The following is an 11,767-nucleotide window of genomic DNA, read 5'->3' as shown; positions in this document are numbered from 1 at the left end:
TTTAGAAACTGGAAGAAGTCGGTGTCTTTTGATGTCTTTATTTCCAAAGTAAGAAGGGCACTTTTACCTCATGGTCTTGAGCAATGCTGGATCCTGTTACAAACACGGATTTACCAGACAGATTATTCCTGAGCCAACTAGTACACCTCCAGTTTTATAGATCGACATTTGTGTATCTGAGAATGTTGTTCTTCAACAAAGCTCCATCCTGCCCTTGACATGAATGCTGTCATTAGGGAGGGATATTGATTGAGCAGACAGTCATAATCAGTGCTGAGGACTAGGCAAGAACCAGGCTTAAAAATAAGGCAAACCAGATGCCGGAGAAGTTAAGCAGTGTACCAAGCAAAGAGCAGAAAAAGGGAAACATGGACAGAAGGGCTCTAGAGTAAATGGCTCGAGGAGCAAAAGGAAGGAAACTAAGGAAGTCTGAGTCCAGGCTAAGGAGCAGACAGGCTCGCAGCAAAGCCAAGAAAGAGCTAAGCTAAGCAGACAGGACCAAAGTACAGAATACCATTACAATCAAGTAACACACTGAGAAAGCAAGACCAAGTGGTGAGATGCCTACCTGAGACACTGACAAGCCACCAGCTAGCTTCAGAAACCCATCCTCAAGAGGTCAGCATCGGCTATTTACGTATGTACTATCTGGTACATAAATTTGTGCATGAACAATTTGCTCATCGGAGTAGTCCGAGTTGAATGATACCACACACAATCAAATGACTATGTGCCAAGGCACATCCACATGTATGTTCCTCCGTTCAGCACTCATCTGAGTGATTTTAAATATTATGGCAGCATATAAAAAGACATTACTTTAACTCATTGCTTTTTCAGTGATAAAGTTTCCTGCCATCTAGTATCAGGCAATTATCACCTATAAATTTACACACATGCCTAATGCTATTCCACTTGATCAGGCTATTCATGTAGTTTAAATTAAAGACACTTGCAGCTATGTGCTGAATGGCGGTCTTTAATATCTACTCCTCTTTTAGTCGGGTTTCCTGATGAAGAAGGGCTTATGAGTTCATACTGTAGTATTCACACAGACATATGTCCGTCAATCCACACTCTTCTAATAGCTTTTGAACTTGTCAAAGCACATTTGACAAAGAGGAGCTAGCTTACAGATATCAAGTTTCCATACATCAAATTAAAACAGGCAGTTAAGCAGAGGAAAAAGAGATCATTGGAGTTATTTGTATTTCCATGCCCCTCCTCTGACATTGATGGAAAGGCTGTATCATGAACACTTTATTTAGGTCTACAGAACTCATATTAGAAAGCTATTGTGGATGGCCTGTCAACAGAAAAAAGCTTCACAATTTGTAGTTTATTAGGTACTGGAGAATCCAAGCAAACAACACCAATCCAGAAGGCTTCAATACTTTCCATGCTCGTAAGTCTGTGCTGCACATTAAGGAAGCGTTACTTGCAAACAGTAAACATTTATTTCAGAAAATTATAAATATGAAGAGCTTTGCCATTAGACTTCTGTTTGTAAAAAGTATCCTCTTGTCTTGCCCAAAATAAAATCTGAAGCATTTAGTTTAAAGGAAAACAAAAAAGCATGTACTGAAGCAACATAGTAGCTTCCCTGATTTTTTTTTGGGTGATCAGCTAATACTTCCAGTTTAGTTACTGTTTTGAATGCATGGGAACTTTCTGTTTATTTCTTTCCCAGTGTTGACATCACGGAAATTTCACAAAGTTTGACAGCCTGGTAGAAAGCAGTATTCCAAAGGGACCTTCCTCTGGACCCTATAGCGTTTGGCAGACATTCATAAATAGGACCTGTTTTCTTTAGGTTTTGCGCAAAATCTCTTCTGGACAAGTAATGATTTAGCTGACAGCAAAAGGACAGAAAAATTCTTTGACCAACTAGGGGATCCTCTTTATGTTTGTGATGGAGTTATTGTAACAGAATTTTAAAAAATTAGTCTGAGAGCATCTTATGACCAAAGACCTCAAAGAATGGAAAATCAGAGACATAAAATCTTGAAGTGTCATTTTTAGTAGGATATTTAACAAGTAAGAGGTTTAATAGACTGGTTTTCTTTTTCCTTTCCTCAAATTCCTTATGCAGGAGGAATAGCTCAGCTCTAAGCCAAAAAATATCTGAAACAAGTAAGAGAACTTCTCATTTGCTATTTTAGGCATGTTTAAAGAAAAGTCACTGGGTGTAAGATAATTGAGTATTTTTGTAGTTCATTTTTTATAAAACTGTGCTCAGGTAATTCAGTCTCTCCTAAGGAACAATCAAGAACACAAACACAACCTCAATTATTTTTAATTTGTTTTATAACAGACTGTATTGTCCTCGGCCAAGGCTCAGTTGTAAACTGACACTATTTTCGTAAACTGGCATGGGTTCACTGAAAATACCGTACCTGTTCAAGATCTGTCTCGCTGACTGTGTTCATCTGAAGTCTTCAGTAACATGAGGAATGAATGGTATGTAAACAGCACAATGAATGTACAATGTCACCTTTTAACAGTATCTGTCTTAGCTCAGTTTGCCTTATTTAGGTATGGAATTAGCAATATTCACTGAAGGTTAGAAACGTGGCATACTACGCTTCCCGGCGGGGCTCTTGATTCCAGAAAAGGGGATCAAAATAGCAGTTAAAGCTTAGCAAATTTCAAGGAAGAAAAGTCTTCACACACCACATTTCTGTAACGTTCTTGAGTGCTTTCAACTTTACTGCCATTTTCAATTCTATAAATTTGGCGTAAAATCCCTGTTGCATGGGATTTTATGTCCATCCATGACCATTTTACTTTCTTTTTAAGGAGGAATTATACACCTGAAGAGTTGATCTGCCCCAATTCATTACTAATGCGTTAAATCGTGGAAATTAAACCTGAAGTGAGATCCCACCAACAGCCTCAGTGATAAACATTTGAATATCTGGAATTTGTGTTTTTTTGTCATTGTTTCTAGTGCTTCAAGAAACAGATTTTTCTTTGGGCTCGCAAGAGCTAGATTGCATCCATTACATCCTTCTTCCTCTTTCTCAGCTTTCACTGGCAGTTGTTAAAACAGTCTGTATATAACACGTACTGAAGACCATTTTCCTCTTCTAGTTAAACATTTTTCAGTGTATTTTCTTCCAATTTTTGTGATGGTGGCACTGCAACACCTTTAAATGTAGTCATGGGAAATTCTTTGCTAATCCGCATACATTTTAAACTTTCCTTTTAACATATGGAGAGATATATACATTGAAGCAATATAGACGTCAGTAGGAATTTACCACCCTATTCACCAGATGCACACACACTTCAACAGATTTCAGAGACAGGATGACTTTTTCAGCTTAGTTGTGGCATCTGTAAGTACTATGCACAGTATGGGGCAAATCAATGGCTGTTTTGCCTAAATAATAACTGCAGATTTTGCCCGTTTCTGGAATAATTTATCTCCAACATGGCTGCGCTTGTAAATTTGCTGCTTAGTGGTGGGAAACGGGCACTGGGCTGTTCATGACCAGAGTTGGGTTCGATGTCAGCAGGGTTTAATTTCCGATGCAACAGCACTGAAACCTTGTGAAACGCCTGTGAAATCTTGCACAAAACCCCCATATTTTGTGAGGTATTTGCCACTCTGGGCCAACATGCCACAAGAGGGGGGTTTCGTGGTTTTCTGCTCCTCTGAGCCCATTGCTTAACGTCTCCCCCAAAGGAAAAAAGCAAACTAACCCTCAAGCATCGCCATAAATGAGGTTTTCAGCGTGAGGGTCTGCCAGCAGGGAATGCATTTGTGGGGATGCCCCCTCCGGGCTTTGCCCCAGAGGCCGAGAGCCAAAACCACCCAGGCGGGTGCAGCTCCCCTGAAGGAAACCCGCGGTCTTTCCCACCGACATTCGGGCATGCCCCGAGCTGTCACCGCCACTCAGCCTCGCAGGTACGCGCCCATACTCCGTGGCCTTTAGGAACACCACCGCGCCCCTGCTCCCCTCCGTCAGCGGGTCAGGCCCCGCCGGGGCCCGGACGGGGCGGGCAGCGGGGCGGCGGCGGCGCTAGGACCCGGCGGGCGGCGGGCGCGGGCGGCGGCGCATGCGCGGCGGTGTCGGGGCAGCTGGCCGCCGCCGGGCTCGGCGGAGCGCTGCGGGCGGGGGCGGAGGGGCCGGGGGCGGCCGCCGGGACCTTCCCCTCAGCGCCCCGCCGCAGGCAGCGCCCGCACCGCCGGGCATGGGCGCCGCGCCTCCGCGCTGCGCTGCCTCGCCTCGTCCCGATGAGTCCTCGCCGGAGCAAGTGAGTGAGGGGGGCGCCCGGGCGGTAAGTGGCCGCTGTCCCCCGGCCGCCCTTCCCGGGGCAGCGCGTCCCTCCCGGGCGGGGGGGGGGGGGGGGGGGGGGGGGCCCGGCGCCCCCGGGCCGTGCCTCCGCTGCCCTCGGCCCCGCTCTGCTCCTGGGGCAGCCCGCGGCTTCGCCCCTTTCCACCGTTGTATTATTTTTATTAAAAAGACTCGCCCATCAGTATCTCCGGGAGCGGCGGGCGGGGCGGGAGGAGGAGGGAGGCTGCCGGGGGAGGGCGACCGGTGGGCGCTGCGGGGGTCCCGCGGGGCTCGGCCGCTCCCCGCCGGGCGCGGCCGGTCCAGGGCCGCCCTGCGGCTCGGCTGGGCTCCGCCGCCTCCACCTGCGCGCCGGTTCCTCGGCAAGGGGGACTCGCCCGGCCCCTCTCCGCCTCTTCCCCTGCAGGGCGCTGGCGGCCCGGCCGCGGGAGGGAGGATGTGGTGAGAGGATGGGGCTGTCTCCCGCCGGGGCTCGCCATGGCCAGGGAGGACTCGGTGAAGTGCCTGCGCTGCCTGCTCTACGCCCTCAACCTCCTCTTCTGGGTGAGTGGAGCGACGCGGGGCGGGCCGGGCCGCGCTGGGTCCCGCCGCCGCCCGAGCAGGTGGCGACCCGGGGGCGGGGTGGCGGGAGGCCGGCGGGGCCCCGGCGCGGAGGGCCCCGGCGCGGAGGGCCCGGGCAGGCAGGGCCGCCCCCAGCCGCGGGGCTCCCCGCGCTTGGTGAAGGGGTAGAAGGTGCCTGCCTCGGTGCCCTTGGTGTACGCCCCGTGCCGGCGGCTCCCGTAAGGGAATACCGATCACTTTAAAAAAAAAAAAAAGCCTTTGGAAACTAGTTGGAAGTAAAATTAGATTGGGTATTAACCTGGTGTTATAAATACACGTGTGAATTTGTGCATTTATAACATGTAGAGAGGGAAATGTTCACGGGTGCCGTGGCTTCCTGACTGGATGAGTTTCAGAGCATCCCATGACCCGAGCTGAGCTCCAGGCTCTCGCAGGTATCTGAGCAGTCGGCTGCTCTGCGAAGGCCTTGCCCAGAGTCTTTTTTGTGCTTTCGGTGGCCAGATCCTAGCTGGCAGGCAAGGCCTGGGGTGATTTCTTTCTTTTGTTTTCAGCATTTCAGTCAAAGCTGTGTTTATAGCGGCAGGGTTTCTTGCTCTCCAACATAAGTGGATGTGATCAGCACTTGCTCCTAAACTTTCACAGCTCTGGACAAACAGCATGATGGAGATTGCTCACAGTCCTCACTTGCTTGCACCAAATGAAATCTGCTTCACCTGTATAGTTGAGATTTATGCTGGATAAGTGTAAGAGAACAAAAGGGCAAAAGGCGTGACATCCCGCAGCTGTTCAGTGGCTGACTCCTGAGGTGCTGTAGGCTTGAATGGTGCAGGGATAATACATGGGCTGGGACCAAGCTTAGTTTATAATGGAATTGAGATGAAGTCCCTTGATGACTGAAAATTAAGCAGAGATCAGAATATGAACGAGAGCGAAGACTGATACACAGCATTTGGCACAGAATGGTACTTTTTGTGTAATGCAAGTGATCTGAAAATCTGTTGAAAGTATGTAGCTTTGTATATTGTGTTTAATAGAGGTGAAAAATAAGTTATTTCTGTAGTGCATGTAAGAATAAAGTCCTTTAATAGGAGACGAGGAAATCTTTTTTAAAAAAGGGATGTGTAATTGTTTCTCACATCATACATGGTTTTCATTGGATACTATACGAAATCTGAAAACCTGTATTTACTTTTGATTAAGATGAAGGTTGCCTGGGTTCAGCTGACCTGAGTTCAACTTTGGATTTTTACACATATGCTGTTAGAGTTGATTGAATGAACATCCACATGGTTGAAAACATCCTGTCCTGCTGTTTGCCTGTTTGCTGCTTTCCTCTGGTTTCTGATTCCTGCCTTGAGCTGTCCTTGTCAGTTCCCATTCACACCTTAAGTCACCGCTGTCTTTGTCCCCTTAAACTTACTCTGCTCTTTTCTGTTGCCCTCCATGCTCGTTGCCTGCTGTGTCCCATCAGATTTATTATTCAGTGACAGCTTTTTATAGTTGAAGCAGCCATTTAGGTGGTAGCCAGGTTGTACATGAGGCTTTACCCCTACGCTGTGTCGGTCGATCTGTTGTGTGGTGATGGGGGGCCTTGGTGCTGGAGCCGAGTGCTCCGTTTCTGAGTCCTGAGTTGCTTTCTTTGTGTAGGAAAGCCTGCCCTTATCTTTCAAGGGGACTAGTGTGTTATGTTGCAGTTCCTCTCTAGGGAGGTCAAGGTCTCACCTGGGAGATTTAAATGTGTCTGCCCTCTTTGCTCAGATTTTAAGTTCCTTTCCATGTCACATTGCTCCTTCCAGCTTTTCATTGTTTTGTTCACATGTTTTTCTGTTGCGGACCTCAGGAGTGGGGCTGTACAGCACCTTTGACCTTGGCAGTGGAACAGCACTAACTACATCTGTAATGCAGTGCTGCCGTTAACTTGGTCCATTCTTAATTTATGTCTAGATTTCGTTTAAAGCATTCATGGCTAGAAATAATTTCTTGTTCTTTAGATTTTGTTACCCTTTAAATAACGATGTCTCGGATCACCCTTAGCTAGAAAGTGTGGGGTTTTGTCTTTTTTTTTTCTTTTTTTTCCTAGTCATATAGGACTCTTTTGAGTCTGTTGTGGTATGACAAGTCCTAGGGAAGAAAATGGTAACTTCTCATGCTTGTCTCCAAAATATAAAAATTGTCTGTAATTAATCTTCCTAGCTGAGGCCAGGACACTGGAAATTATACCCAAGCAGCTAAGTCAAATCTGTATAGTGCTGAAGCATGTAAATATGTAATTAAATAATAAATGCCAGTATAGCAGATGACTTGCACCACAGGTGTTGCAAAGAATTAAAGCTGTCTTCCATAATGTATATAAAATTAAAGATGTTGGATCTCAAACGAAAAATTGGCCAGTCCATTTGGAGTTCTCTGCATTTTACAAAGCAGATGAATGCAATGGTTTTGTTCAAAGCAAATAAACAAATAAGCAAAAAAACCCCGAGTCTGCCAGAATTGTGTGGTAAGAAATAGGATGCATGGTGGGTGAGTAGTTAAATGTATTGCAGTTACATCAGACTTCTTTGGAAGAATGAATGTGTAAAAATCTCTTTCTGCTTTGTATCTGGTCCTGTTCAAATGTGTATTTAACAACTAAATACAAATCTTCTACAAGCTGCTTGTTGTAGTGAAATCTGCCATATCTCCTCCTCTGTCAGAGCTTGAATTTTCTCCTGTTGGGTTCAGTGGGAGTTTTGCCACTGCCTTTTCTGAGAGTCAGAGCATGTCCCTCGGGGCAGAGTTTTCTTGGGAAAAGTTCCCCTGGCAGCAGGTGCATACCCACTGGTGTGGGGATGAGGGCTATGATTTCCCCTTGCCGCTGCTCTTCCTTCCATTTGGAAAGCTTTAGCTTGCCTGTTGCTTATGTTAGTACTTACTGTGATAAATACTAGCCCAGGTTATGGGCTGGGTGTCAGGAAGTTTAGAGTAGATCAGGCCCTTGAAGATGTGCAGCTGCATTCCTCCTGCGTCCTGAGCGTGCCGGGATCTGTGCCAGCGGGTAAAGATGAGAGCGATGCACAAGTCCAGGGTCTGTACAGACCTCCCAATTTGGGACGCATACGTGTGATTCTGTTCAGGCCCAATCTTGGAGGGTTTTATGCTTTCTCTTCCTTCTTTCCTTCCTTCATTCCTTCTCAAGGGCCGTTGCTTCCAAACATCTTCAAGTCTATTGATAATGTGCCCAGTTGCTGTGTCAGGTATCAGTGTTTGGCTGAAAACAGTGAAGATGTGCGTGTTGACTTTTTAAAATCATGGCTTGATTGAGGGTCCTGACTGGAATAGGGTGACATTCTCTCCTTGTTTCACTGTGGTGGTGTCCCAGGGTAGGTATAAGCACACATTGTGCAAAAAGGATTGCTTTCTCCTCCAAGCTGGGGGATTGAAGCTTTTGAAGGCCTGACAAAAATGGTGCAAGAGCCAGTAGTCCCTGTCTGGTATGATCTGATTGTCAGTCTCTTAGAAGGGAACATCTACAGTAAGCTTCAAATGTGTCGTGTGTGCAGCTGTCCCAGCGTGTGTATGATGGGACTCCAGCATTTGTCATTGGCAGCCTGGTGAGGGCAGACTAGTGCACGCGAAGATCCTTAAGAAGATGTTACGCATAACAGAACTGGCTAATCTGACCATCAATCTTGCTGAAAAACTTAAGATGCGGATGGTTGCCGCAACACACTGGTGTCTTCATAATTTTGTTGCTGTCAGAGCCTACAGAAGCAGGAAAGTGAGACAGCTTTATTAGTCACTCTGCTGCCATCCTCGTAGCTTCTCCTGGGCATTGCTTGGAAGTGTACAGCTGTCTATTTGGAAAGACAGACACTTTTTTTACTGGGCGCAGCTGATGAGCTGTGATGTGGCATGGTAGACAGAGTGATGTACCTGGATGTATGTGAGAGGGAGGCAGGCAGGCAGGCAATGTTATTTGTTATGCTTTTTGTCATTTTTGGCCTGAAGGCTGCTGAGCTGTGAATAATTGATAAGCAATCAATTGGAAGCCCAAGGCTCTGTCTTAGTGCTTCATCCTGTTTTGATAATGGACCAATAAATGTACTGCCTTTACTGCTCCAGAAAACCACTGATTTTGTGGATGTGAATGGATTGGTACTTCTGGAGCTGCAACTTGCAACAGATCTTGAAAGGTGTTTTCTTCTGAAGTGGGAATAAATCTGTTGTCAGTGCTCTAATTGTTGTTGATGAAGTGACTGACTGTGGTAATAGACCTGATGACACCCTTCTGGAAGCTGTTTCCAAGGTCAGTTGAATCATGCATCTGATTGCAAGATGTCTCTTTCAAAGCAACGGGAGTTGCAGTTTCAGGACCTCCTCAGTCTGCTGATTTCATAAGGTTTTTTTTGACAGTGCCCTGGACAAGGAATATCCTTCGGACTAAGTCCTGCAGTTAACATTTGGTTTCATTCTTCTGCTATTCTCATGTATAAATGAGCATCACTTCTTAAAGTAATTTATGAGACTGAGAGACTCAACTTGATTTCTGCAGGTTTCTCATCTTGCACTCTGTAACACTGCTATTTTCAGCATATTACATTCTGGACAGCCTAATAAAGAGGGGACCTCCAAAAAATGCATGATTTGGTGTTTTGTAGTCCAGACTTGGTGCTTAACTCAGCAGGTTATGTTAGTGGTGCTTGAGAGAAGACATGCTCCTACCGCTTCCTTATTTTCTGTACTTAGAGGCAATATTGGTCTTTATTGTCTCTAGATAGTGTGTGTCAGGACTTGGAGAAACTTAGTTTTGATAGCTCTACAAATATATTCTTTCCAGGTTACGAGAATACAGGGTCTTGCCTTCTGGTGGGGCTTTTCTGTATCAGCAAGCTCCTGATGCTGTTCCAGCTCAGTAGCGGTCATGGATGTAATATGAGCATCTTCATTCGTTTTGAGCACTGTATAACTTGTTCTCACAGAAATCTTCTGTACTTTGCTGCAATCCCTTTCTCAATTAAACCACCTTTGCCAGCGTTTATGCTAGGGAGACCTTCCTGCACAGAATATGGCCCACCCATAATGATGGCACAGGCATAACACAGGAGGTTATCTAAGGGCAGTGGCCCCTAGGGGTTGTGATAGTAGATGCAAGTAAAAGCCCCGCAATTTTTGTCAATTTTCTCATTAAAAAAAAAAAAAAAAAAGCAAAATACAGCTAATATGCAGGAAAAAGTCTGTATAGACTTTCTTTCTTGAGAAAACTGCTAGCTTCTTTTTTTTTGTTTCTTTTTCTGGTGAGCATGTGAGGCGGAAAAGAGGAGCAGCTGCTGTTGTGTTACTTGTAATTGAGGATGACTGTACTCTAGTGGCTTGGGCAAATCAAGGTTGTAAGTTGCAGATGACTGTGTCATAGGTGGTAAGGATCCCATAACCGATGATTAATAGTGTCACTCGATGTTTAAGCCAAGCCAGCGATGTTGCCACATCCTTCACCTTGTGAGGTTTTTCTGTCTGGGGATATTCTGTTTCTGTTGAGCAGTGCCTAAACTTTCCTTCATGTGCATAGCAGTACCATCCAATTTAGACTATGTGGTTGCAGCCAATAAACCCTCCTGGCAGGTAGTAGAAATTGTTTTGCATCTATCTTGAATTTGTGCTTGTGAACAAAAAAATCACATAAAATGAAAGGGGAGCAAGCATCTAGTTAGTTCTCCTTTTGTTTTGAGTACTTTACACATTGAAATCTTCTAGTTTTGGCTGTGTGTACCACCTGAGAATTTAGAGCAAGGGAGTAGTAGTGTTGTGTAAGGAAGCACTGAGGGTGGTTAGAAGCAGTGGTATTGTGTTTCGTTCTTTTTCCAACCTCAAATGTATGTGGTGAATCTTGTAATTTTTTGCTTCATTTTTCAAATCTTCTGTGACACAAGAAAGAAATCTGTCTATCCTCCCTTCCCTGGAACCAGATTCTGCATAGAGGTTGTGTTTCTGCTGCTTTCCAACTTCCACTCACATCAGTGGGATTTGTAGATACTTGGAACAAATAGAGTTAGGGTCAAGTTTTTAAGGAATTTAAGTGACTAATAATATCCATTGAAATGAATGCTGCCTGGCTGGGTACCTATAGCAGTGTAAACATGGGGTTCATTCTAGGCTAATATACTCTGATTTTAGAGACTACAGTGTAGACATGCATAATTGAAACCTGATTTTCTTAGCGTTCTTGTATAAAGAAAATACCTAAAAGCCATACAAGAATAGCTCCAGCTTCTGTGGGAATGCAGTGCCTTTTCAAGGAATGTGTTGAGCAGAGCAAGCTATAGGAGGAGTTTTAAAGGACCAGAAATACTTTTAATTCTGGTCTTTGAGAAATCTTTTGCTTTTTGGTGTCTTTAGGCTGCCTTATTTATATAACATCATTATGTTACCCAATCCTGTCCTAACAAAGCAGAGTTCAGCCATAAGTCAACTTTGTATCTACTTCTATACAACCCTTTATCCCATGTATATCTTTGTAGCTGACATGGCTCACCCCTCATGGCATGTCAACAGGGAATTGGTAAATGAGTCTCTGCAAAATGGTCCTGAAAAAGAGAGTGGCTTGATGTGATGATGGAAAGGAAAAAACAAACCCCACCCTAATTTTAGAAATGACATTAATATGCTTCTTCATTGGCATTCAGAAATCAATGAAACCACAGACATTTTTTGGGTAATCCTCACAATTAACTGTGGAGCTCACCGCATCTACCTTGAGGATGAAGGCACAAACCCATGCTGACTAGATTTGAGCCAATAGCTCAAGGGCAACTGCTCATACCAGTGAGCCATGATCTCCAGCAGAACTGGGAAGGTCCATCTGGCCTGTAGGTACTTGCTTTTTTTTTTTTTTTTTTTTTTAAATTCCCATCTCTTTCTGTAGAAGATAG

General features: G+C 45.1%; 1 protein-coding gene across 2 annotated transcripts in view; it reads left to right on the top strand.

The window, feature by feature from the left end:
* The first annotated feature begins 4,138 nt into the window (after positions 1 to 4,138).
* The window catches only part of TSPAN12 (tetraspanin 12), a 45,497-nt gene continuing 37,868 nt past the window's right edge, over positions 4,139 to 11,767 (top strand). Inside the window, exons 1-2 of one of the 2 annotated variants that reach the window (XM_082308473.1) lie at positions 4,139 to 4,263; positions 4,708 to 4,844. In XM_082308473.1, coding sequence (XP_082164599.1) covers positions 4,779 to 4,844 — 66 coding nt within the window. In that variant the 5' untranslated portion in view covers positions 4,139 to 4,263; positions 4,708 to 4,778. Of the gene's footprint in view, positions 4,288 to 4,707; positions 4,845 to 11,767 lie in introns of both variants that reach the window. The other variant, XM_082308474.1, reaches the window with a different exon arrangement.

The sequence above is a fragment of the Platalea leucorodia genome, assembly GCF_965183815.1.
Source record: "Platalea leucorodia genome assembly, chromosome: 4".
NCBI lineage: Eukaryota > Metazoa > Chordata > Aves > Pelecaniformes > Threskiornithidae > Platalea > Platalea leucorodia.
Note: the sequence above shows the minus strand (reverse complement) of the source record. Positions and strands in the feature narration are given on the sequence as shown.